Source organism: Danio rerio, chromosome 4 (assembly GCF_052040795.2).
Source record: "Danio rerio strain M-AB ecotype USA chromosome 4, GRCz13ab, whole genome shotgun sequence".
Lineage (NCBI taxonomy): Eukaryota > Metazoa > Chordata > Actinopteri > Cypriniformes > Danionidae > Danio > Danio rerio.
Window position 1 is genome coordinate 32405760 of NC_141024.2, and position 27828 is coordinate 32433587.

At 37.6% G+C, this 27828-nt stretch overlaps 1 protein-coding gene, 2 long non-coding RNA genes and 1 pseudogene across 17 annotated transcripts in view; 2 read left to right on the forward strand and 2 right to left on the reverse strand.

The window, feature by feature from the left end:
• Nucleotides 1–38: 38 nt before the first annotated feature.
• Nucleotides 39–5728, reverse strand: LOC148680247 (uncharacterized). Its single transcript, XR_015942512.1, has 3 exons — nt 5028–5728; nt 3610–4228; nt 39–1135 (listed from the first exon to the last, which is right to left on the reverse strand). It is a non-coding gene; the product is annotated as an uncharacterized LOC148680247 (long non-coding RNA).
• A 451-nt stretch (nt 5729–6179) lies between these two features.
• Nucleotides 6180–13150, forward strand: LOC148680248 (uncharacterized). The gene is made up of 3 exons (XR_015942516.1): nt 6180–7521; nt 7854–7958; nt 8059–13150. It is a non-coding gene; the product is annotated as an uncharacterized LOC148680248 (long non-coding RNA).
• A 437-nt stretch (nt 13151–13587) lies between these two features.
• LOC147844787 (uncharacterized) lies at nt 13588–17507 on the forward strand (annotated as a pseudogene). The gene is made up of 4 exons (XR_015942125.1): nt 13588–13778; nt 16310–16450; nt 16897–17103; nt 17410–17507. The product of XR_015942125.1 is annotated as an uncharacterized LOC147844787, transcript variant X1 (transcript).
• Nucleotides 17508–17939: 432 nt separating this feature from the next.
• The window catches only part of LOC148680249 (uncharacterized), a 174714-nt gene continuing 164825 nt past the window's right edge, over nt 17940–27828 (reverse strand). For 4 of the 14 annotated variants that reach the window (XR_015942490.1, XR_015942494.1, XR_015942492.1 and 1 more), the window contains 5 exons: nt 25125–25252; nt 24264–24363; nt 24043–24141; nt 20660–20838; nt 17940–18859 (listed from right to left, as the gene is read on the reverse strand). Coding sequence is in view for 1 of the 14 variants with exons in the window: in XM_088650051.1 (XP_088506177.1) it covers nt 24097–24141; nt 24264–24363; nt 25125–25233 (254 nt within the window). In the remaining 13 variants the exon portion in view is untranslated. Of the gene's footprint in view, nt 18860–20659; nt 20839–23529; nt 23576–24042; nt 24142–24263; nt 24364–25124; nt 25253–25357; nt 27516–27828 lie in introns of those variants that run through there. The other 10 variants (XR_015942493.1, XR_015942485.1, XR_015942488.1 and 7 more) reach the window with 9 other exon arrangements.

The following is a 27828-nucleotide window of genomic DNA, read 5'->3' on the forward strand; positions in this document are numbered from 1 at the left end:
AGGTATTGACATAATAAATGCAAATATAATTTTTTTTTACCTGAATACAATATTTGTTTTCCTTCTAAGAAAATTTTCCACATCCACCCAGAAAATCCTTGTGTTTATACAATCACAAAACATGTGGGCAATAGATTCCTTTCCCATGCAACAAAAATCACAGGAATAAACAATATCCAAACTAAATCTCTCTAAAACCTCTTTAACTGGATATATACTATGTAACATTTTAAATGTAACTTCTTTTACTTTGTTATTTATACAATATATTTCAGAAAAACGCCAAGCTTTTTTTCAATTTATATTTATGAATACATTGGTCCATTTCAAATTATTATTTACAACTATAATATTTCTAATATATTTATTAGTATAACTTTGTTTAATAATATCAATATCTCCTATAAAAAAAGGTTTTCTTTAACATATTTTTCTTCTAAAGATTTATTTCCATATGCTCTTAAAAAATGAAGAAGCTGTTGAGATATGGCATCAAATACAATGCATACTCTTTTTGGAGTAACTGGAAAACCAAATTTATCTAAACATTCACTGTAAGATAATAAATTAAGGTTTAAATTTAGAAGTTGTCTAACTAACACAATATCATTTTCATACCTATTTTGAAAGAAGAGAGATTTATTTTTATATTGAATGCATCTATAATTCCAAGTAATTTACTTGTTTGGAGAAAAAAATTACTTAATACCAGCATCCAGGCCAATAAAACTTGTTTGTGAAATTTAGCTCATTTCACTGGAAGTTTGTCAATTTTAAAATCACAACTCAACAGAAATTCTATACCCCCCATCATGTCAAATATGTGTTTTGGAAAAGTATACTACATACTGTTCTTTTCTTTCATGAATTTAACTAACCAATTAATTTTGAATGTATTGTTTAAAGTTTCAAACAGATAACCCACCATTGGATTTTTGTTTACACATAATTTCCTTTCTTAAATAGTGATGTCTATTTCTCCATAAAAAATTAAATAGTATTTTGTCTAATTCTTTATATACATTTGATGGCATCTCTAGAGGTAAAGACACATAGACAGATCTTGATATCCCTTTTGCTTTGGACAGTAAAACCCTGCCATTCAGGGATAAATTTCTTTGTAGCCATATTAAATCTACACTGTAAAAAATTGCTGTTAATAAAACGGTCAGATTCTACGGTAAAATAATGTTTTTTCACTAAAACAGTAATATTCTGTTAAAAACAGTGCTTTCTGGGTAACATTTTTGTTTGCGAGAAAGTAACCAACTGCAGAAAACTGTGAGCTAACAGAGTTCAGATTCGATGTTTTGAAGTCTGTGTTTGAAATCACACTTTGTGCCCTTGTTCACTATTTCATACACTAGTTAACTAATATAGTTCACCTGACAGTTTTAATGAACACTAATGAGTGAATTCAGACACTGATGAACACCTGCTGTTAATAATTACAATTACTGAAGAAAATAAACAAGAAACACAAACAGTGACTTGAGTTACAACATTAAATAAAATCAAATAAAATAAAACAGCTTCAGTCTCAGCAGAGGATCATTAAACAACTCCACAAACAACAGCAGAAACACTTATTACTGACTGATTTGACTTCCATACTATTCTCATTGAGATCCAACAGAAATTAAGGTGTTTTTTGTGTCACCGTAATGGAGTGAGGGGCTGGTTTAGTTGGGCTAAAAACTTGAACTTATTAATTCAGACTCTCCAATTACTATAATAAAGAGTTAACAAAATGCTTGTATTATAGCAATCAAATTGGAAATTCAATATACATAGAAATCTATTTGTCTGAAATTAGTTCTGATAAATGTTTTGGTATAAGTCTGGAAGAAGGGCCACATGTAATAGATTTTATGCTTAATTGCAGGTATTAATTTAATTAATGAGAAGTGGAAACAGAAAAGATACCTCCATAATTACTTAACAGTTAAGAAATAACATACAAAAACAGTTCAGTTATGACAACTACACACTCAGACCTCATGAATCTGACCTTGTATCTCAACAATGGTAACATCTCAAATGTTTCATGCTGCAATGCATGCTGGGAGTGGCAAGGTACAAATATCCCAGCATGCATTGCGGTATAAATAAATGTTGTATAATGGTTTAACAGTTTTCTTTATTTGTGTTTTATTCTGTTGTTGTTTATGTTTAGACTTTCAGTTGCCTGTTTGTGAGTTAAACTGTTAATTTTGTTGTCACCATTATTGAGGTTCATATGCTGATGATTGATGTCTCTTTGAGTGCGATATACACCGTAGAGTAGTGTTATTGTCCAAGATATTCTTAATAACTTCCAGAAATCATTGTCATATATAGACATAATGTAAAACAATAGATTTAACATTGAATAGGAGCAGTAAATTTTATTATACTAAATGAGAACAGACTCTGCCATTTAATAGCAACATGAACATCACCAGATCTTATTTAGGTTTTTGGCTGGCTTGCCACAACAAAGGAGCTTTTCAAACAAAGTTCTTAACAATTGCAGCAGCCACGATATATAAATGTTAAAAATGACAGGGCTAAGAGCCCAACTAAAGCAAACTCTGTTCTCCATGATGGTGACGTAAAACTTTAACTTTTTCTCAAAAAGAACTTTAGTAAATGTTATACAAAAATACATGTATTAAGTAATAAGTGTAGCTGGTGATGATGTTTGTTGAGTTGTTTAATCATCCGCTGATCATTTAAATGATTTAATCATTTGTTGTTGTTCAGGTTATTTCATTATAAAGCTGTGACTAAAGTTGTAGTTTTGTATGTTCTGTTCTTGTTTTTTTTCCCTTCAGTATTTCTTCATTTGTTCATTGTTAATCTTCAGTTATCATTTAATTAGTCAGTTAATTAAAGAATTTACTTCAGCTTTGCTACATGTTTCTTGAACACTCAGTAGTGTGGACACTTCAATAAAAACTGAAGTATATGCTCTGGGGTTTAAAGGGTTAAAGGTGTGAGAGGTAAAAACACAGTGTAAAAATGTATTTTAACAGTAATATACTGTTAATTTACACAACGGAGGTAGACTGTAAAAAAACAGTAGATTGCTGGCAACCACAGCTGCCAGTAGATTACTGTTAAATCAAGGAAAAAACAGTATTTTACTGTAAAACCTGAAGCTAATTTCTTCTGCCTGTCACCGTTGTGGAGGAGAGTAGAGCCAGTGTATGAGTTAAAGATGATGAGTGAACTGCTGATGTTATTCTGCATGTTTCTCTATTTAAAAACATCAGCTGTTTAGTTGCTGATGCAGTCAGAATCTCTCTGGTGATTCCAGATTTACATGTATGTGTGCTGTTGTGAAAAATAAGACATTAGAGTTAAACCGAACTTTTCTAATTAACTAAAATAAGTTATCATTATAAGTATGCTTCTAAGCATATATAGCACATTACTTCATAAACTCATTCAGGAGTTGACCAAGTTGAGGCAGTTGCTTTCAGTGAGCAAAATGAGTTCACTTGAGTATTGTGTAAATCAATGTAGTCCATGTATTTTTACAGCAACATACTGTAAAATAACAGTACATTGCTGGCAACTGCAGCTGCCAGTATTTTACTGTTTTTTAACGGGACAATTTTTAACAGTGTAGTCTTAGTTTTATTCATTATGGGTTGAAAATAAAGCTTATTGCGTTCATTTTCTTCTTTATGAATGACAACCCCTAAATATGTAACTGTATGTTTAATAGGGATACTATGTAATATTGTCAAATTGCATGTTTATTTGGAAATAACATAGATTTATTCATATTCGTTTTAAGACCTGATACTAAGGAAAATTCTTTTACACAATTAACTGCTTTTAATATTTCTAAATGGTTTTTAAGAAAAATAGTAGTATCATCTGCTAGTTGGGACAATTTAAATTCTTTTCCAAATACATATATTCCTTCAAAATCTGCTTTTTAAATATATAGGGCCATAATTGTGTGACTAATAAAAACAAAAATGGAGATAAAGGGCTACCCTGTTGTATACCTCGATTAATCTCAAATCTACCACTTGTACCTGCAGATAATTTAACTGAACTATTGCATCCATTGTAAATAGTTCTAACAGCTTTTTCAAAGTATTCACCAAAACCAAAATGTTTAATGCATCTAAACAGAAACTCATGGGTTACAGTATCAAATGCTTTATAAAAGTCTATGAATAAAATAAAAAAATAATTTGGTATATAATCAATCATACCTAAATTTAACCTAATATTATTACTGATATGTCTTCTAGTCATAAAACCTGATTGCTCCTCTTCAAAAGTCTCCTCCAGACCCTTTTTCAATCTTCTTGCAAAAACAAGAGCAAAAAGTTTTGCATCGTTATTTAGAAGAGTAATCGGTCTCCAGTTATCAATATAAAGTTTATCCTTATTGGGTTTAGGGATTAATGTTATAAGACCCTGTTTAAGAGTTGCAGGTAGTTCCCCACAAGTAATGGATTAATTAAACATGGCAACTAAAAAAAGGAGATAACTGTGTTATAAACGTCTTGTAAAATTCACTAGTCAATCCATCGTTTCCTGGAGATTTATTATCCTTCAATCCCCAAATATATTTATTTATTTCTTCTAGATTAATATCTTGGTCACAAAGTAATTTAAAGTCTTCTTGTATAATTTTCGTTGTGTCAGATATTTTACTTAATAACAATTTAGCTTCTATTTCATTGTAAGGGTCTGAAGTATATAGATTCTTAGAAAACTGTGTGACATACTCAGCAATTTCTTTATTACTTTCACATATTTTGTTATTAATCATGAGTTTACACATAGATGACATTTCATTATTAAGTTTTTCTAAATTAAAAAAATATTTAGTATTTTTTTCTCCTTGTTAAATCCACTTTTGTCTACTTCTTACAAAGGCACCTTTAGCTTTGTCTAAATAAATTGTATCTAACTGTAGCTGTAAGGAAGTTAGTTGTTTGATTTCTTCATATTTGGTCATTTCAAAATTTCTTCAATTAAATTGTTTTCTTTAGCTTTTTTTGGGGGGTTGGGGCAACGATCAATTTCTTCATCCATAACAGTATTAAAATCTCCACCCCAAATAATCCTTGCATGAGAAAATGTAAAACTTAATTAATTTTACTCTCACTTGTTGTAAACAAGTGATAATTATTTTGCTTATTATTTGTGGCAAAAACATTTACTATAATAAAATGGGAAAGATCTATACTAACATGTAAAATTAACCATCTTCCTTCCATATCTTACTGAGAATTTGACCTTTAAATTGACCTTTTAATATGAGTACCCTAGCCGATTGGTTAGTACCAAACGAAAAGCAAACATCATTCCCCCACTGAATCCTCCAACAGTTTACATCAGCTTCACAAGCATAAGACTCCTGAATAAAATAAAAATCTGCACTTTTACTCTGACAAAACAAAATAAAGATTTCCTTTTCAACTGGTTTCTTATACCTCTGGCATTAATCAAAAAAATTGTAATTGACATGAACAATAACCAATTAACAAATTAACGTAAGCTAAGTGCTCTTAACAAGAACATAAAGTGTCACCCACTGAAGCTACGTGTTGCTTTTATCAACAATAAGTGCATTAACCATCTTCTCTTAATTTCAGTAGTAATTCAAGAAGTCATGTAAAGAAAATTAACAGTCAATATCTCAAGTCTCTGACTATACTGTTGAATACATTTAAAGTCTCTAAATGATCATCCTTTGATTTCTTTTCCGTTCACAAATGCTTTTTTCCTACTAAGTAAGCCTTCTCCCCATTTTTTCTTGCCTGTTCAACAAACGGCCACAGACGAGCACACGTTGCCCTGTCATCAGCTGTTAGGTCTAACTTCACCTGAAGATTCATGCTTTTGAGGAAGTCGTTGTTCTTGGCGCCCTTCCAGAAAGTGTCTCTTGCTGATCTAGACATAAATCTGACGATCACAGGTCTTGGAAACTTTCCTTTCTTTCCTCCGCTGTCTATTCTTCCAATACGATGAGCCACATCTACTGCTACTTGGACTTCTTCTCCATCGCTGCCTGGAATTGCTGCACGGCAAATTGTTTCCAAATTTGCTTTGATGTTTTCCTCCCACTCTTCCTTCATTCCATAGATACGAAGATTGTACCGGCAGCTATATCAATCCACATCGTTTACTATATCAATCCACATCGTTTGCTCCATTTCACTGACTTTCAGATCGACTACTTCTTGATGACAGAAGTCCAGCGATTTTTTAAGACCCTTGATTTACTCCGTTTTGTGTTTCACAGCTATAGTTATATCTGCTCTTTTGTTGATTTTGGCAGTAATAACACAGATTATATTGTCCGGTATTTCAGTCAAAGAAGGATCAGAATTTACTTGTATCTGTTCTTTGCGTGCTTTCTTTGAGAGTTTTTTTATCTGTAGTGTTGGGACTAGAATCACACACTCCATTACCATCCTTATAAGCTTTGCAGAAGTATGAGTGCGTGTCTTGAAAACTCTCTTATCTTTGACAGTAATTACCTCCATTTCTTCCGTGGTGCACAGTTCACTCGTCAAGTTTGTTAACGCTGAGTTCCGAAATCTGCACTTAAGAACAAAAACAGATTCTTAAAATCCTACTTGTAAACTATATACATCCGTTAACCAAATATTATGGCAACTGTATTACATAATCTTTTCTAACTATGTGTGACAAAAACTTATAACGTTCTTCAAAAGCACAACACAAGCGCTCTCTCCGCCATCTTGGCCGGAATCCTAGATTTCAGGTTAACGTTGGATTTGAATGGAGTGCCTGACGTCGTTTCAACATTACGCAGATGAGCAAACCGATGTTGAATCAACGTCGGTAATCAACGTGGATTTTGATATCAAAAGAAACGTTGATTTTTTGTTGAAATTATGTCATTTTGCTATCTGGGTTACTTAAGGAGAACATTGAATTTATTTTATTTTTGATTATATAATCGTGGATAATTATGGTTGCTGTGGCTAGCCTGGGTTTATTTATTATTATTCGACAAGATAAACTTGTCTGGCGCCCAAAGGTTATTAAATAACATATGATCACTTTTTTGTCCAAAGTCCGGTAGGATTGAATGGCCTGAAAAAGCCACAGCATTCACAAGCCACGTGGTCTAGCAGGAGATTTGCAGCACTGACGGCCGGGGTTCTAATCCCGCCAGGAGCAGCTTTTGAAAGTTGATTTATTTTTATTTTTTTCTTTCTTTGAAAGACTAAAACAAAACTTATTTAACCCGTGAAGAAGGTAGGAGTGTGAAACAATGTTGTGATTTCAACAGTGAATCACCAGTGGTGGTCTGCCGGTGAAACAACGTCATAAACGTTGATGCAATTTGCAAAATTGAAAGGTAATTCAACTTTGATCCAACCAAAGACCTGATGTGGATACAACATTGAATCATCATTGAAATGCCGGCTGGGTGGTTATTATTTTTATGATGCTTCTTTGATATTTGTAACTTTTTGTTTTTCTCCACAGATATTTGAGTGTGGCTATGCAAAATGAGCTGTCTAGCAGGTATGAGTTGCTTAAACATTTTATGCTAAAGCATTTACACTAAATCTGGTATCCCTGTCCATATGCAGATGTACATTCACAAGCTGGAAGAAGCTTTTGAATCACATCAAACACACAGAATGAACCTTTTAAACAATATTTATTAATTTTCCATATAACTGGTGTTGACATAAAGAAACATTAAATATAGCACATTGATACTAAAATAGTTAAAAGTTAATAAATAATTGAATTAAAAGTGTGATTGTGTAAATAAGCAATAAGCCTTAAACTGTAAACCTGTGGCTAATGTTATTTTTTTCCCTTTTTTATTGATGGGTGTTTTTTTCTAGTTTTAATATGTAACCATCAAGTGTGATTGTGTCCTGAAGACCTGCCTCATTTACAGAGTCTACAGAGTGCATCTACCTCAATGAAGATTTGTAAAAGAGTATGTGGTAAGTGTGTCAACCCGCCCTCCTTTCATAAATGTATATTAAAACTCACAGTCACATGAGTTTAGAACACATCTCAGCATTTTTTTTTCCTGTTCTCCAGGACTGAAAGTGCAGAGGCTGAATCTCAAATTGTACACACAACAGTGGAGATCTTGATCATTTGGGCTGAGGTTGCTGGTCCTAGGGACAGATCTACAGATGTTGGTGTAGAAGTTCTGCAGAACCTGCTGAGTGTCAAATATGGATTTAATGGACTTTTTGGGTTTATGTACACTCAAAGAGTTTGTTTAACCAGAAATGAAAACGTTTAATTATTCATGTTGTTCCAAACATTGATTTGTCTTCGGAGTACATATTAAGATACTTTAGGTGCAATCTGAGAGCTCTCTCTCTTATTCTCTATAGACTTGTTTAAAGTCCAGAGTAATACCTAAAACATCCTCAAAAGAGAATCAGAATGTTCAATCAGAATATTATCAAGCTACAAGAACAATTTTGAGTGCATATAAAGAAAAAATGACAGCCTTTGAGTTTCTTTATTCTGTTGAAGACCAGGGGCCTCATGTACGAAGGGGAGGCCTCGGGGAAGACCCAGGAAACGCTGGAGGGACTATGTCTCTCGGCTGGCCTGGAAACGCCTCGGGATCCCCCATGAGGAGAATCTACGCCGAATCTTACGCATATTCTTTTGTACATCCGAATGAACGTGAAACTGAGCGCAACATGCACGAGCACTAAACCCCTCCCTGCCTCCTCCCCCGTATGAATATGCTAATGACTATACTTTGGAAAAAAGCCAACGAAAAAGCAATGGCAAAAGCAAGCCAAAAGAGAAACTTTGAACAGAATGTGAATTGGAGGTGCTGCTTTCGGAGGTAGATCGGAGAAAAGCGGTGTTATTTGCAAATTTGTTCACCGGAATTAACAACAAAAGAAAAAAATATAGTGGGAGAGTTTAGCTGATGCGGTTAACACAGTTGGGTCTGAACATCGCACCTAGTGAATTAAAAGAGAAATAGTGTGATTTATATATGTAAAATGTTGCAGTACCCTTAAGAGTCTCAGTGGCGCTGCTCGTAAGACGCAGGTCAACATGTTTTGACACGTTCGAGCATGAACTCGGTTCGAATCCAGCGTCTGATGAACTCTTTCTTCTTTTTTCCCCTGCTACATATCAGATTTTGCCCACTATTTATCCTGAGAAAGACAAGTAGGAATCATTAATAAGTTTGTGCATCATATTTTATTTGCACATTTATTGAATGGAAATGTTTCTGATTCATGCATGCAAATTCATCTTCAGATAGTGTTTCTATAGCAATGTGCGTGCAGTAGATAGCTCAGATTACATTGGGAAAACTGGCAACCGCTGCAAATTGTGCTTTAATGTTTGGCTGGTCAACTGTATGGTATGGAAACCTTATATACCTGCTAGATGAACCCGTCTCATACAGCTGCCATTGCAAGGCTCAGACACTTTGTAGAGAGTAATTTAACACAACTGCCTCTAGGATTCGCCAATGGAAATAAAACAGACACGCACAAAAAATGTGCGTACGCCAGCCATAATGCTGGCGTGGAGCTGTGCATATTCCCACGTTCAGTTCATTGTAAGTAAATCCAAACGTGAGTGATTCTGAGCGTGAAACCTGGCGTACGCAAAGTTTTTGTGCGTACGCAGCGTTGATACATGAGGCCCCAGATATTTTGAAGAAACCGGAGGAATTACCCACGCAAACCCAGGGAGAACATGCAAACTCCACACCTAAATGCCAACTGACCCAGCCGAGGCTCAAACCAGCAACCTTCTTGCTGTACTGCACAACTGCGTTGACGGTTATTTTTAATCATTCCAAATTAAAATGTTAGAATGTTCTTAAGGAATAGGGCATAATGGGGGATAAGTGGAAATAGTACACAGAGAGGAAATGTTTTACAGCTCCAGAGGTGTAATTGCAAGTGCACAAGTTTGCAACGCAGTTTGCGAATGTTTGTTGAAACGATGGTTTTGGGAAAAAGCAAATCAACAAACTATGTTTGTAACGATGGAACTTGTAGCCTTAATTGGCTAACGATGGTTTTGGGAAACGCACCACAAGTTGTGAATTATATTTCTCCACACTGCTGGCTAGCCTATGCCATGCAACAGGTAACAATTTTGCTTTTGAGCTAGATATCCAGTCAAAGCACCACGCATCCTGGCATTATGGACATGTTAGCTAAATATTATTATTATCATTATTCCTTAAAGACCTAGAGGTATTTTGTGGGCACCTAATGAACCTATATTATTATAATGTTTTTAAAGCAGTTTTATTTTTATTTTAGCAGTCAGCCTCAAGTGTCACATACTATTTTAAACAGGAGAACCTGAAGCTTCAATCTATATCATTTAAAGGTCCAGTCTAAAATATTTTTTGGTCCAAAAACATATGAACGGACAGAAAATATTCCAGAATTTTAAGAAAAACGTTTTTTTTTTTTTTTAAAAAAAGTGCCATTTTCTAGTTATTACAAACAAAACCTCATGAAGTTTTTTTTTTCTTTAGAAATACACACTGATGTTTTATACTTCCAAAATAAACTTTGTCTAGATCCACCTCTCCCTGAGCAAGTTATAGCAATTTATTTCAATGTTATTCTAAGGCGTTTTTCAGTGGGAAAAACTAGTGCATTTATTTACTTACAATGTATTTGCACAAACGTTCTGTGAATTAATTAAACAGAAAGATTGTTACAAAATAACAGAACACTGAAGCAAGTTTGACTTTTTCCAAATTATATATTTTCAGTTACCATAAAAATACCACTTACAATGAACAAATAAAAAATAAGAAAATTACAAATAATGCGTCAAAGTCCAAATAAACATAGTGCAAATCCTCAGTAAAAACTTAGATATAAATATTTACTATACTGTAAATAGTTACATAACTAAACTAGATTCAATATGTACTATCCTTAGGTTTTATGTGCCAGCATATAGTGCTGACCCTGCTGCTTTTCAACTTTTGCATTGCAGACAAACAACCGCACCGTCATTTGCGTCCTTTGAAAACAGCAAGACAAGCACTTCGTCTTTGCTGTGTCACTTTTTGTCATGTTTTTGTTATGTTGTTGTGCATGCAAAAGTATGAGAATTATTTGATGCAAAACTTTTTTTCTGTGTTTTATTTAGCCGTGCGTAAAAGTACAGCCTATTTCTCATTCCGGGTTGGTCAAATAGCTGATTGCTGGTCCACAAAGCGAAACCTTACTTATTGGTTGTGAGAGAGCGAGTTTGAAACAATCTGGGCATGGAGGAGGGACAGTGCATGAATGCATCATGTCTAGTTTGTCCGGAGACACAAGCTACCTTTGCCAAATCAGCGTTGTCAAAATGTAATGACGTAACCACACTGATTCCGGAGCCTCTGAATGTAATGTACAGCGATGGAAAGCTTAGGGTGCTTTCACACCTACACTTTTGTTTTAGGACGTATCTCGTTTGCCCAGTTAGCGCGCTTCGTTTGGCATATGTGAACAGGGCAATCGCGCTCTGTTCCGTGCCAAAGTAATCGCTCTGAGTTTGCTTGAATAAGGTGGTCTCGGCTCGATTGAAACGAACTCTGGAGCGGTTCGATTGCAGTGAGAAAGTGATCCGATCCGAGGGTGGTTATATCACAGTGTTTTATGGATATGTAATAGGCTTACGGCTATATGAAGAGAGAATTATGAGTATGGCGGGAAGTTTCGCGAGTCTCCGGATGACCGCAAACGAGTGATGATCTCCCAGTAATCTCACGTCTCCCTCCCGGTCCTCAAATAGACATCGTCGCGCACTCTTCTCACCCCTACCCACCGCATCTCTCCTCAGACACGTCGCGCGCGCACCCTGTCAATCACCACCAAACCACCACCTCTCCTGACAGCTGAGCGGGACGCTGCAAAATAAACCCTGACACTCTGACCAATGTAAGGAGAGTTTACTCGCACGTGACTTGTTTTAGCTCTTTTGGTCCGATTAGAAACTTTGCAGTGTAAAAGCGAATCGCTCCAAGAGCAAAGAGCAACAATGTAACATTTGTAATCTCTGTTTCAGAACAACTGAATCGATTCACAGGTGTGAAAGCACCTTATCTTTATGCCAATCTTTGAATTGTACGGATCGGATCAGCTGATTAAAAATTATTAAACATTTAAGAACAATACTTATTTTTAGCCGCAGGAGGCTTTTTCGGTCTTTTAGTGGACATAATCCACTTTTCTAAACCAGCAGATTTAGTTCTTTCTCTGCATGCGTGTGAAAGAGAAGTGAACAGAGAAAATGAACAGACGATAAATAATATGCAGCTCACAATGCGTGTGGATATGCCCATTTATTAAATTCATAACTGCCACTAGTTCTGTGTGCATGAGAGTGTTTTACATGAAGTGGCAGTTGGTCAAATATTTGTAACAGCCTGAATTTACGAAAATTTCGTTCTGAAAGAGGTGTTAAAAGAAAAAGCATCTCCGACGAGCAATTGGGGTTGGCGGTTTCAAGGGCAGTTATAGAGGTGAGTATTTTTCCCTAAATGCTTCAACCTTTAAGCTTTTTAAGAATTTATGAGCCTTAAAAATCTCATCTGCTAAACAGTATAAACCAGCCTATAAGCTGTGTGAGTTACCAGGTGTCACCGACTCGGTCCCAGTCATTCCTCTCGCTGGCCAGCAGAGGTCACCATCATCGGATTTCTAACCATTACGTCATGCCCATACACTGATTGTCACACACCTGCAGCACATCTCACTGATGACCCACGCACACAAAAATTATAAGCAGCTCAAACACTCATACCATTGCGAAGTCTTGTTCTGCACCCAGCTGACATTTCTGAGCGTTCATCTCCTTGCCTGATCTCCCCGTGTGTTACCTGGACTGTCCCTCGACCTTGCCTTGCCTGAAGCCTGCCTTGAACCTTGCTTTGTACCTCGACTTGATCCACGCCGCCTGCCCTAAACCCAGCCTGGTATCTCGCCTCTAACCCACGCCGCCTGCCTCTGCCCCAGACCTGCTATCATACTCCTTGACAGTCAGCCGCCAGCCCTAAAAACCCAATCTAACTACTTTTGATGTGAATTCGCAAATTAGTGTGTGATTTGTGATTAAACTATGTTTAATAAATATACTGCAAATGGATCCCTCTGTGTCAGACTCCACGTTACACCAGGTAAATTTAACTTGACGAGCCTGTTTTAAGATGGGCATAGATTTTGGCTGGTTCACTGAAAAAGTTAAAAGCAAATTAAAAGGTTAAATGTTGTACCATATAGTTAAAAAGAATAAAAACAACATTTACTAATTACTAAAAAGATAATTGAGCTTTATAACAGTAATGAATTATATTTACTTAATATTCTTATGTCATCTTGTCATTACATGTAAATGATTATAGAGTGTGGAATCATACATTGTATTGTATTGTATTTCGTAACCAGTCTTCATAAAAGTTAAAAGTTTTTGTTGTTTTCTTTATTTTCTGTTTTTGTTAGAATTAAAAAAATACTTTACTTAATGACTGCAATAGTACAGGATGTGTAAAGTACCCTTATGTAGTTCATACTTAATGTAAGCACTGTATGTAACGAAATAAAATTTTATTTCAGGATGCACAATTTAAATCCAGTCCCATACAATGCAGAGTATGTAGGTCACAAACTCTATGTGGACCAAAATGAGAAGCTTTGCATGTTTGGAGTCACACATCTTATCGCTATTAATGGCTTCAGCAAGAAAATTGTTGGCCATTCCACTATGCCAATTAAGAACAATTTAACAATTTATAAAGAGGTGAACAGGTAAGACTAAAATGTTCTATTTTAATTAATTCATCTTCTGCAGCTTTTCCGGGGCCGGGTCACGGGGGCAGCAGTCTTAGGAGAGAACCCCAGATCTCCCTATCCCCAGACACTTCCTCCAGCTCCTCCAGGGGATCCCGAGGCGTTCCCAGGCCTGCCGAGAGACATAGTCCCTCCAGCATGTCCTGGGTCTTCCCCGAGGCCTCCTCCCGGTGGGACATGCCTGGAACACCTCCCTAGGTAGGAGTCTAGGAGGCACCCGAAACAGATGCCTAAACCACCTCAGCTGACTTCTATTAGATATACCAGAATTTTAAGAAAAACGTTTTTTTTTTTTTTTTTAAAAAGTGCCATTTTCTAGTTATTAAAAACAAAACCTCATGAAGTTTTTTTTTCTTTAGAAATACACATTGATGTTTTATACTTCCAAAATAAATTTTGTCCACATCCACCTCTCCCTGAGCAAGTTATAGCAATTTATTTCAATGTTATTCTAAGGCGTTTTTCAGTGGGAAAAAACTAGTGCATTTATTTACTGACAATGTATTTGCACAAAAGTTCTGTGAATGAATTAAACAGAAAGATTGTTACAAAATAACAGAACACTGAAGCAAGTTTGACTTTTTCTAAATAATATATTTTCAGTTACCATAAAAATACCACTTACAATGAACAAATAAAAAAAAAGAAAATTACAAATAATGCATCAAAGTCCAAATAAACATAGTGCAAATCCTCAGTAAAAACTTAGATATAAATATTTACTATACTGTAAATGGTTACATAACTAAACTCGATTCAATATGTACTATCCTTAGGTTTTATGTGCCAGCAAATGGTGTTGACCGTGCTGCTGTCTAAGGAGAGAACCCCAGACTTCCCTATCACCAGACACTTCCTCCAGCTCCTCCGGGGGATCCCGAGGCGTTCCCAGGCCAGCTGAGAGACATAGTCCCTCCAGCGTGTCCTGGGTCTTCCCCGAGGCCTCCTCCCGGTGGGACATGCCTGGAACACCTCCCTAGGTAGGCGTCCAGGAGGTGTTACGTTTCAAAGAAAGTCAGAGAGGATCCAAATGCAAGTGAACAAGTTTATTGTATATGACAATAAGACAAATAGTGCCAGGCTAGAAGGACGCAGAACACAGGGCAGGAAACAGAACGGGGAAACCAGATCCAGATAACTCCTCAGGGCCTGAGCACAGACACACAAACATGAGTGATAGTAACGAACTGACACAGACACACAAAAGCGTCGCCCAGATATAGGCACCATGATGAGCCTCAGCTGGCGAACTAATCAGACCAACTGAGTGTCGTCATAACACGTGAGCCTAACAAATCCACATACACTCCGGAGAAGGGCACAAACCTGCAACTGTGACAGGAGGCACCCGAAACAGATGCCTGAGCCACCTCAGCTGACTTCTCTCGATGTGGAGGAGCAGCGACTGTACTCTGAGCTCCTCCCGGGTGTCAGAGCTCCTTACCCCATCCATAAGAGTGCACCCTGCCACCCTTCGAAGGTAACTCATTTTGGCCTTCCAGGTCTGTCCAGCTTTCCCCCTTGCCAGCGGATCCAACTCAATACAAGGTGGTGATCAGTTGACAGCTCTGCCTCTCTCTTTACCCGAGTGTCCAAGACATACAGTCGGAGATCAGATGATGCAACCACAAAGTTGATCATTGACCTCTGCCCTAGGGTGTCCTGGTGGCATGTGCATGGATGGACACCCTTATGCTTGAACATTGTGTTCGTTATGGACAAACTGTGATTAGCAAAGAAGTCCAATAACAAAACACCACTCGGGTTCAGATCAAAGAGGACGTTCCTCCCAATCACGCCTCTCCAGGTATCACTGTCATTACCCATCTGAGCATTGAAGTCCCCCAGTAGATCAATGGAGTCCTCAGTCTGGGCACCTTCCAGCACCCCTCCCAAGGACTCCAAAAAGTCTGGGTACTCTGAACTGGTGTTTGGCCCGTAGGCACATACCACATTTAGAGACCTATCCCTGACCCGAAGGCAAATGGGAGGCGACCCTCTCATTTACCAGGGAAAACTCTAACACATGGCGGCTAAGTTGGGGAGCTATAAGCAAGCCCACACCAGCCCGCCGCCTCTTGCTGTGACCAAATCCAGAGTAGAAGAAAGTCCAGCCCTTCTCAAGAAGTTGAGTTCCAGAGCCCAAGCTGTGTGTGGAGGTGAGCCCAACTATCTCTTGTTGGTACCATTCCACTATCTGCACAAGCTCGGGCTCGTTCCCTCCCAGTGAGGTGACATTCCATGTCCCAAGAGCCAGTTTCTGTGCCTGACGATCGGGTTGTCGTGGTCCTAACCTTCAAACACCACCCGTTCCACAATGCATAGGCCCCTTACGGCTCCCCCTGCAGGTGGTGGGCCTGCGGGAGGATGGTCCCACATCGCTCCTTCAGGCTAAGCCCGGCCGAGTTCCATGGGATAAAAATCCGGCCACAAGGCGCTCATACAAGCCCCTACCCCAGGGCTGGCTTCAGGGTTTTATATATATATAGAAATGCTGTCATTTCCCATGGGATGTGGGATCAGGTCAGGGTGGACCATGGCCGAGAATTTTTCCTAATCCTCATCATGCAGGAAATGGCAGAACACAGACATAACCAGCAGACTGCTTTACCTCCAAACAACATCAACAAATTTGAAATAAAATACCTGGTGTTTTTTTTTTTTCTATCTACACTTTTGAACTACTGAATAAAGTACAGTTGTACATAGATACAACAGTTATTACAACTTAAGCCCTAGATGCATAAATAGCCTATTTATAATAAGTTGCACTCTCAGAACTAAGGCTATTCATCATGTTAAATACCTTTTAATGAATCACAAAGGTGTTAGGTAGCACATAGACATTAGGAGACAAATTGTAACCTTAAAAAAGAAATGAGGAAAAACAGTTAGGCTGCAACAACATATAAAAAAACAATGTTACCATGTATGCCAAACCAAAATAGATATGTTTGTCTACTGTATCAATTATTAAAATATTGTAATAAGTTTTTCCTAATACTTGTTAAATCATTTAACTGACAATTTTATCCTGTGTAACATTTTTACATAGTTTACATTGCTTTTACTCCACAGAACCACACTGTAGAGAGAATGTGGCCTGAAGTTAATAAGCGGGTCATTTTTCCAATCAAGAAAGCACTCATTCAGAGGGTTGACCAGGAGTCTTTGGATATGGAGGATGGGTTGACAAGATACTGTTTGTCCAACCTTACATGCCAGATCAGCCAGATTGGAGTGCAGAGATTTGTTAATGCACAGAACAGTTATTATAATTCAGGTATGTTACAGTGCTTTAACATTTGTTTAGATCAAAAGTTGATGATCTTTTCTACATTTTTGCTGTAAATCCACCTATGACTTGACACCACACATATAACTACCCATATACATGCATGTAATATCCTGTAAGACCACTTCCTGTTGTTTATCTTTAAATCTAATCCTTCAGGAGAATATTTACAGGAACAGTAGGTATCTATGACCAGGGTGAATTAAGAGTAAACCAGGGTTTGCTGTAATGTAAAATCAATAGTTTATTTTTATTTTATTTTTTTTACCTCAAAACTAAACCTTTAATTTCTAGGTAAAGGCATCCACAATCTGCTGGCTGCAAAACAAGGATTGTCGATGAACTTTTGCCGAGGGCTTCAGAAGCTGCTGAGCTGTACCATCAGGAAATAGGACAGCGTTTGACTAGTTCGTCAGCATTTGGCATTGACCCATTTCGGTCTGAGGAGGATAAAATTAGGGCAGAGACAGAATTTAATTCCCTTTATTTTGACCTTGGAGACATCTTGAACTACACTGTAAATGAGCATTGCCACTTGTTTCAAGACTGTTTACTTCACCTCATTAACATCACCAGAAGAAGTGCACAGATATCACCCGGAGAGGTGCAAAAATAAATGTTATTGTATATCTTTTTTTACTACTGTAATACATATGGTGTAGTCTACTGTAGCATGCACTGTACAAATTGCGAAACCAGCAGTTATAGTAACTACAGTAGTTCAATTAGAATAAATATTCTGCAAAAAATGATTTGAGATAGACTGATTTGTATTTAAGCATACTGCAAATGAATTGAGCATTAAGCAAAACAAACTGCTAATGACAAATTCAATGAAAGTTTTTTTTATTCTCAAACATGCCAACAGAATGTTTAAAACATTGTCTTTGAATCACAAAATGTATGAAAAAGGTAGTAATAACACTAACGTACTGTATTGTGTAAACTGCATATAAACATGCATACAAACTAATACAAAACATTTTAAATAAGGGGGGTGGGGGAGTTGGCTTTAGCTTAGCATAGATCATTGCAATAGCATCTTGCTAATTAAAAAAAAGTTCTGACTTTCCCATTTAAAGTTTGACATATGTCATCACATGGTGTAGTAAGACCAACAGAAAATAAAATAGTTTTTTTCTAGGCTGATATGGCTAGGTTCTATACACATTCCAGCTTAATTTTGAAAGTATTTTGCTGCCATACCATGGCTGTAGCAAAAGAAACATACAGCACTTAAAAATGGTTCCCAGCTAGGTAACAGCATTGCGTAATATTACACCTGTTACAATCATGGAACAGCAGCAAAGTTCCTTGATTACACTGAAAGAAGACTACAGATCCTAGCCACATCAGACTACAAGATTGACAAAATAAAAAGTTCCCATCTAGAACACAATGTCACTAAAGAAGAGTCAAGCTTTTAATAGGAAAAGCATTAAAAAAAATGCAAATGGCCAAACCGAATTAAATTATTCCTTCTAATCAAAATGTGCTCTTGCCAGACCCAGACATCAGCTTGGAGGGTTCAGTTGACAGCTTCAACAGGAGTTGTACTGCTCGTCTAAGGCCTTAATGACACTCAGGACCTCAGACAAGCCAGCCACAACCACAATAGAATCTCTTGACACTGCAGACCTGCATTTTATACAGGCTTGGCCCTCGTCCACTACTGCCTCTATGCATTGTCGACAGCCAATAAGGCTACAACAGCACCGTGACAAGACAGGACTGTCCATCACTCCTATAACAAACACACATAGAAAAATATATCATTAAACTGGAACTTTACATATTTCTGGTACATACTTCACACAGCACTTATGGTCAGGGCTGGATTAAGAACACATTGAGCCCTGGGGTTATAGCAAACCCAAGGACCCCAATTTATTTTATTGGCTCACAAAAGTAGTTTTTTTTTGCTATTAATTTTTTGCTTATTGATATTTACATCTAATTTTCCACTATTTGATTTATACTGCATTTGATTATTATTAATGTTTTCTATTTTACTAAAGTTAGCGTAAAGCCTATAAAATTAATCTCGTAACATGAACTTTATTCAGGCTGCCAAATTCAGCAAAAACAAAAACACCTGCAATACATTCTAACGAGTGCTTTACAATACTTTAAATAGGGTTTAAAATGTTTACTTTAAAATGTATCTAAGCAGAACTTTCAGGTAAACATTTAAAATCCCTGGTTGCAATTTCCCAAAATTTTGGTCTTGAGTCAATCAATTTCAGAAGGTTAGCATTTTTTTTTTTTTTTTTTGGCAGATGAAATGTCAGATGAAAGCTTGCACCAATATTCAATTGTTTAGGATTATTACTGTTATTTTTATAAAGTAAATATTCCTAAAGTTTGCTTTCTAACTGGTTCAGATAGCCTTTTATGTATTCTTAAAATAGACACTCTGCAATGATGGACATTTTAATAACCGATTGTGTAGGCTATTTTATTTGGATGCACAAAGTCTTGGTTATATTATTTGAGAAGAATGGAACTGACATCGCTTCAGTTATAAGTCCATTCACCTAACTATCTGACTGCAAGGTAATACCAGATACAATTTATTTCTTGTTCTATGATGCATTGGGCTAGCCTATCTTTGACTGGACTGTTTTTGCAGTAGAGCCGAAATAAGGGACTAAATCAGGGCTACTCAAAATACAGATTGGGCTACAGCCACTCTGAGCCACAGTTTAGCGGCCTCACAGTTTTTTTTTTAAACACTAACGAGCCAAAACAAATACTTCACAATATCTGCATGTGAAAGCATAAACTAAAGAAAAAAGGAGTTTCCTGCATCATGACACAAATTAATTTGTCATTTAATCAAGGGCCTCCCTTCTGTGGGCCCTGTGGCTTCAGCCCGACCTAGGCCTTGTAAGCCGGCCCTGCTCATGATACTTCATACTGATGGTCACTAATGACACTAAGGCTGAAATTTTATAATAAAACAGCAGGTGTACTAAAAAAATTGTCTATTAAACTATCATTGTATATAGTGTAACATTGCAGAGCAGTTAGAATTTAGGGAATAATATTGTCATGCAATGCAATGAACCTAAATCATACTTTTTCTGCAGTGTGCATTTATAATCTTTTTGAGTGCTATTACACCCGTGTAGATTTCTACTAAGTCTCTCTAACATAACTATTTTATGCAGCACAAGCCATCAGTTGCATTATCAGTAAAGCCGAATTTATAGTACATGACTTTAACCCTCAGCAGATCACTGTGCTGTTCAAAATGTTGTTATTTACACTAAGCGACAATACATAAATGATCCTGAATTGGAGGTTCAACCAACAGCTATGGCTTTAGAATAATGTAAATGTGTCTCAGCTTAATAATAGCTTAATGTAAATATTTAATGTGTGATTTTACTACATATTTCAGTAAGAAACTATTGAAATTATGCCACAATTTTTAATATCCAGGGCTCCCTTCTGGGAAAGTTTTATAATTTGTTAAATGTGAACTATGGTCCTTTTAATGAACATATTGTACATGTCAGCATGTTGCCTAGGTAATTACCTCTGAACACACAGCACTTGAACGATGTTCTCAGAACCTCACTTTGCCGTTCTGTGAGGCATTTGCACAGCTCTCTCAGTTTAGCTGACATGGCAGGTAGACCTTCAAATGCTAGTAGAAGCTCCTCAATTTTCTCTTTTACATCACAGAGCCCAGAGACATCATGTTGTGAAGTTTGCCTTTTACAGAAAAATAAATATAATTATTGACAGGTTCTAAAAAACAACAATGGTTTAATTTTTTTTTTCTGTGAATGGCTTAAAGAACTCAAGGCTCTTGTGAGGTCATAATTGTAGCCAAAGTATGCCGGTGCCGGATCCGGATCTGGCTTGTTCCAGCACAAATTAAGCCGTGTCCATATGATACTTTAATGAAAATATGGTAATTCAAATAATGTCAACCAAAAAACACAGTATGGACAAGAACCAATGTCAATGCAATGACTGACCCAACAGTTTTGTTACCAATTTAAAAAAAATTATTTTGGTGAAAACCAGCAGTTTAAGAGAATAAATATTTGTTCCATTGGTTACTGTGCTATACAAGTACATTTCCATCAGCATCTCATCAATATATTGACATACTGCCATTATGCTGCCATATTTCATAATGCTGCTATGCCTCAATATTGCTCCATTTTATGTAGTAGGCTGTTTGTTATTAATCAGATTAATGTCTGCACAAATCAAAACTTTGAGACCAATTTTACTTCTGTATTTTGACACCTCTAAGGGAAATAGAATATTGAATTAGAAAACTGCACAGGGCACGTCTTTTTTGTTTTAGATTATTTTCTTTTTTCCTAAACTTAATTGGATGTAGTAAAATAGCCACTTCATTCAGAAATGAACACTGACAGTTTGAGGGGCGTGGTTAATTATATTATTCTCATTATTCTCAAGTCCTTATGGAGGCCCAGCGGGAGGACCGCAAGGTAATCCGGAGTCTGCTGACCCAGGAGATCCAGCCTGCGACAACATAACATCTCAGCGAAGAGTGTAGCGGAAGCCCTGTGTCGTATAATCTCCCGAGTGGGAATCTCCAAGGAGATTCTCGCTGATGAAGGCACCGCATTCATGTCACGCACAATGTGCGAACTTTACGGATTATTGGGCGTTAAATCTATTCGCGCCAGCGTCTATCACCACAAACAGACAGGCTGGTGGAAAGGTTTAATTGCACGCTTAAATCAATGATCCGTAAATTCGTTCACAAGGACGCGAAAAATTAAGATAAGTGGTAGGAGCCCTTATTATTCGCTGTGCGGGAGGTTCTCCAAGCCTCCACGGGGTTTTCCCCCTTCGAGCTTCTCTATGGCAGACAGCCCAGAGGGGTTTTGGATGTCGTTAGAGAGGCTTAAGAGGATGAGCCTTCTAATAGTAAAAATGAAATTCAGTATATTCTGGACCTTAGAGCAAAACTCCACACACTGGGGCGGGTCTCTACAGAGAATTTGCTTAAGGCCCAGGATGACCAACGCCGGCGTTATGATAAGGGCACTAAATTACGTAAATTTTTACAGGGAGATAAAGTCCTTGTACTGCTATCCACTTCCAGCTCTAAATTACTCACCAAGTGGCAAGGGCCATTTGTGGTCACACGACGAGTCAGTGATCTCGATTACGAAGTGGTTTGTTCAGATACGGCTGATTTACATCAGATCTATCACATTAATCTGCTGAAGCAGTGGAGGGAGCTGGAGGACGTGGTGTTGGCTACGCTTGTTACTAACGAGGATGACCTGGGGCCGGAGAGCCCCGGCCGGGAAGGTCCGAGCGCTCTGGTTACGGGGGGCAATCATTTCTCAGCGAGCCAGCTCCTCGACATCCAGCACCAAAGTGAGTACTCTGACGTGTTTTCGCCCCTTCCCGGTCGTGCTAACCTGATTCAGCACCATATCGAGACCGAACCGGGCGTGGTCGTTAGGACCCAGCCGTATCGCCTACTTGCACACAAGTAAAATGTGATTCAAAAAGAATTGAGTAATATGTTGAAAATGGGAGTAGTTGAAGAATCCCACAGCGACTGGGCCAGCCCGATTGTCTTGGTACCCAAGACGGACGGCTCGGTCCGGTTCTGTGTGGATTATCGCAAGGTAAATGCTGTGTTGAAATTTGATGCTTATCCAATGCCGCGTATTGACGAGTTGCTCAACCAGTTAGGGGGTGCTCGGTATTACTCGACATTGGATTTAACGAAGGGATATTGGCAGATCCCCTTATCTCCAATATTCCGCGAAAAAACAGCCTTCACTATGCCATCCGGATTACACCAATTTGTGGCGCTTCCGTTCGGGCACTGGCGACGTTTCAGCGCCTGATGGATAAAATACTCTGCCCTCACGCAGCATATGCCGCTGCTTATTTAGATTACATCATCATTTACAGTAATGACTGGCAGCAGCATATGCAACATCTGAGGGTGGTATTGTCCACACTGAGACGGGCTGGGCTCATGGCCAACCCACGGAAGTGCGCAATTGGGTGAGTGGAGGTAAGGTATCTGGGCTTCCACTTAGGTCACGAGCAGGTGCAGCCACAAATTGATAAGACTGCAGCTATTGCAACCTCTCCGAGACCCTGGGGTGCAGCAGGCCGGACGGCTCCCTGGCCTGAGGCGGGCGGTAGGGGTATGTGGAGAGGTGAGCATGATCGAGCACCCAATAAGGGGGGAGAGCATACTCTGAGCCCGGCAGCTAATCAGCAGGTCAATCAAAAATGATAAATAACACCTGTCTTTCTAGTGATTGGGCTGGAGAGACTCCCTTCTTAAGGAGAACAGGAGGAGCAGTCGGGAGAGGTGAGAGCACACACACACAGCCTGCTACATGTGTGGTGGGATTTAAAACAATAATAAATCAGTTTGCTTACCTGAATCGCCGACCCTGTCTTCTTCTTCCCACAACAACGAACTTTACTACAAAGATTAAGACAAATCATTTTGTATATTGAATTAAGCACAGACACCAAAGATTAATTGTTTAAGACAAAAATGTATGAAGCTGACAAATTAGTGTTTTAATCTCAAGCAGATGTTAAAAATAAGGGAGTTTAAGTATTTCAAGGTTGTTAGTATCTTTACAAAACATAGTTGTACTGTAAACTAAATGTCTCATCAGACCTGACCAAACTAAAACACTGACAATAATAAAACAGTAATAAACTATGACTATTTAATTTAATTTTTTTTTTTACCAGACACAGTGTTGGTTTTGAATATGACAACATATCTTTTGAAAGATAAATCTAGTAAAAACACTAGCATGATGGTGGGGTTATTTAAATGATTTGAATGGATATAGAATACAATATAAAATCCACTACAGATTTTCCATAAATTGCCTGAACATTAATGAAAATTTTAAAGATTATTCATGATTCTACCCTAGTTTTCTTCGTTTTCTTCTTCCCATCTCTACAAATACTTGTCCCACTCAGTCATTGCAAAGATCTGCCTAGAGTTCTGTTTCCAATAAGACGAACCTGTGTTAGTGGGAAAAATAATAAAGTTGTGAAATTCAGAATGATAGCATTATTAACAAGCAGGGGTGAACTTAAAGGTACAATGCTAACCAGCTAGCATAAATCTCTGAAACACACCCCACCTTAAAGATGACAGCAGAACCCTCACTCAGGGAATAGTGGTTGGTCGGCGGCATGCAGGTCTTACATTCATTACCAAGCCATACTTGCTTGCTGTTCAGACTGAATAGTCAGAGTAGCATGATAAACAATATAAGTATGTCAGGTTGTCACTGTTCAAAAATGAACCGATGTGAATAAAGCAACTTCAGCTCAGTAAAGCAGGCTTGGTGGAATAGTGCCATTTACTGTTGTTAAACTAAGTTTAAATCTACATTATCGATGCTGTAAAATGTCCCTTATGAAACTGAAAATAGTCACATCAATTGTTCTCCAGGAGATTTCAGTGGCTGAACGACACGTCTGAGCATATAAAAAATATAATTTGTAACAAAACATCTACATCAGCTTTGTAAGCTAAAATAGTTTTAAAACAGAAAATGTATAACAGAAATACTTCAGCCATGGGGTCATCCTTCCACCAGCGTGCAAAACTAACTCCAATATTGATTCAGAAGTATAAAAAGTTGATTATGCATGTTTTTACCACTCGCGTTTTTTCTCTCTCATGAATCCGCAGTGGGTGTATGTGTAAACAGCTGCGCATTAGTTCAAATCTACAATTGCTGACAGACAGTTTGAGCTACTTATCGGAATTATGGGAGACATCGGCCGAACAATATTTAATTGGTTGAACATTTTTTAGTCTTATGCCTTACACAGAATATAAAAATACATTTAGATCATTTACTATAATCAATAATCTTATCGGAATGTAAAGAGACTTTCAACCAGCACAACAAAAAATGTTTCTGAAGACAATTACCTACTGCACCTTTAAGTAATTAAAAATATATTAATATCTACTCCAGTCCAAAACACACCTCTTATGCCAGGGTTCCTTCACTTTTAGCTTCATGGCAGATAAACAGGCGTCAGTTTTCTCAAAGGGAATAATCAATTCCTTTTCCTGCACAATTTTTCCCCCTCCAGCTGACCAAGGAAAATAGTTCTGTGTAAACACACAAAAGCACAATGTACCCATCAAAAGTAGTTATTTTAACAGGTTAAATAGAGCAATTAAAGTACATTTCAATATCTTTAAGACTTTCCATACATTAAGTCCCCATTAGGTCACTTTAGGTTTCACTGGTAACATTTTAAGAGTCGACGCCTCAGCCAGCGCCTCAGCCAGAGTCGACGCCGCAGCCAGAGTCGACGCCGCAACCAGCGCCTCAGCCAGATTCGCCGCCGCAGCCAGTGTCGTAAATTCGACGTCTAATCAATTAATTACAAATTATCAGACCAGAGGTTTTGAATATCAGAAAATAGACTTTATTCTCCATAATAAAGCCGAGAAAGAACAGAGCAGACCCCAGAGCATTCTGAAGTCTCTCCTGGACACCTTCTGAAGTCTCTCCTGCACCTTCTGAAGTCTCTCCTGCACCTTCTGAAGTTTCAGTGTGTTTGTTACAATTTTTATACAGGATTATTTGACACACCCCTAAGTCTCTTTTTAACTCTTGACCATTTTTGAATAGGTTTCTAGTCTAAGGGGTCCTGCTATTCTTGGCTCTCAGCCCACTAGCTCATGTCAGCAGAGATGTTACAGGTCTGTGTCAGCAACTGTTTTGACACCAAAGTTCTCTCTCCATAGATGCAACTTATGCAAAAGGATTAAGTGTTTACATACATTGTCATGAAAGCATAATCACTTGATAATATGTTACTCATTCTAACTTCTGACACATAGCTTCATAGAAGTATTTAACATATATAATCAGTGCTTTACATATTCAGTTATTCTACACAATCAGTCACTCAGCCTTCTCCTAGTGTTGCTTCTTTAGTGCAGGCACTCTCATCTTACACAGACATATCACTGTATTTTTAACACACGCTGGCATGTTTGCTGCAAACACTACATACATTTTGTGAAGAGAAAATTGACTGCTTTACACTTAGAAAATACTTCACACTGAGAGAATAGAAATCTTCTTCAATCCCTCCTCTTAAGACTTTAGTCTTAATATTATTGTCTTTTAACCCCAAAGTGCAATTTCATAATCCAGTTCTCTTAATTACCTCTATCTAGTGACTGATATTAGCCACATAGCTGTTATCAATTGACTAGATTATGCCACTGTACTTTGACAGAAGTCCAGCCAAACGTCTTCCCCCTTGATTTGAAGGAAGTAAAAGACTGTACTCTGTTTTTCTCTTAACACATCAAAGACAATAAAGTTTTAAGCATAAGTATTCAGTTGGTTCAGTGCTAGCTGCTAGTTTTCACACTCATGTAGAATATACTGAAGTGATATCATGTATAGGTACCATGAACGCAATATGCAAACAAAATCAATATGCAATCGTAAAAAGCATCAAATGTTGATCTTGATCTTTGCTTATCCTTGTTTCTCTTCTTCTGAGCTATCAGCATCTTCATTAGACTTTGAAAAGATGTTAATGGAGATGTGTGGTTAAGAGTCTGAGTTCTGAAATCTGCAGTTGTGCATTTATTATCCCTTGACTTGTGGCACTTCTGTATGTGGTATTCAGGCATACTATCAGAATCACTCTTTACTTTGTTCTGATAAACTTCTCCTTCCACACGTTGCACTTCGTAGCTTAGAGCTTGGCAATATTCTGGCTCATCGGTTTCCGGTCAGCTTTCCTTTGCTGGAGTTGTTTCCTTTGGCTCCCTTGAGGCATTGGTACCTCATCAATGGCATCCACTTTGGCAGCTGTTGGATTTGCCCTCATCCAGATATGGTCCTTTCCTCCTGAGCTCTCCAGAGCATCCACAGATAGACTCAATCACCTAGACCAGTTGGACCTTGTATCACTGCTCTCTCACATGGCTCCTTTCTGGTTTCCTGCACAGATATCGCTTTGCACATGGCAATTATTTGTTTCTTCATAAAAATCCCTACTGCATTAGACATCTTTGCAAACCATTCCAAGAGGTTATGTGCAAGGTTATAGGTGAGATTGTATGCCAGGTTTTATGCAAAGTTTCATGTGGTTTCTTGCAAGGGTCATGCTGTTTCTTGCAAGGTTTCTTTCAAGGGTCATGCGGTTTCTTGCATTTTTCTTTCAAGGGTCGACCCAATAGCAGTTCATGCGATGCAGTGTTAGATGCCTGTTTCTGTCAGTGTCCATGCCATCACTCACCAATGCACTTGTTAGCAAATTAATCCCATTAAGTTTATTATTTTCACATATTTCATTGAGCGTTGGTCTTGATGGATCATCTTCATCTCTTTCAGCCATTTCTGGTAATTGAGCATAATACAATTATTCTCTCTTTTGCTTTATTCATAATTTTTCATACTCCTTTAGATGTTTTTATTTATTGATCACTTATTAACTTTAATTTTAATTACTTTATGAATGCAAACCCATTATGAACTTATTTCTGAATGCATTTCAAAATTTAGGAAATACTTCTCTTGTCACAGATGTAATAACTATCCCTGCTTCATAATCTGCTCCTGATGCTACCTCTAATCATCTACTCATCATAGTTTCTCAACAGTGCTTCTTCGCTGAATAATTCTTCATCCAGTCAACAACAAAAACAGTCAT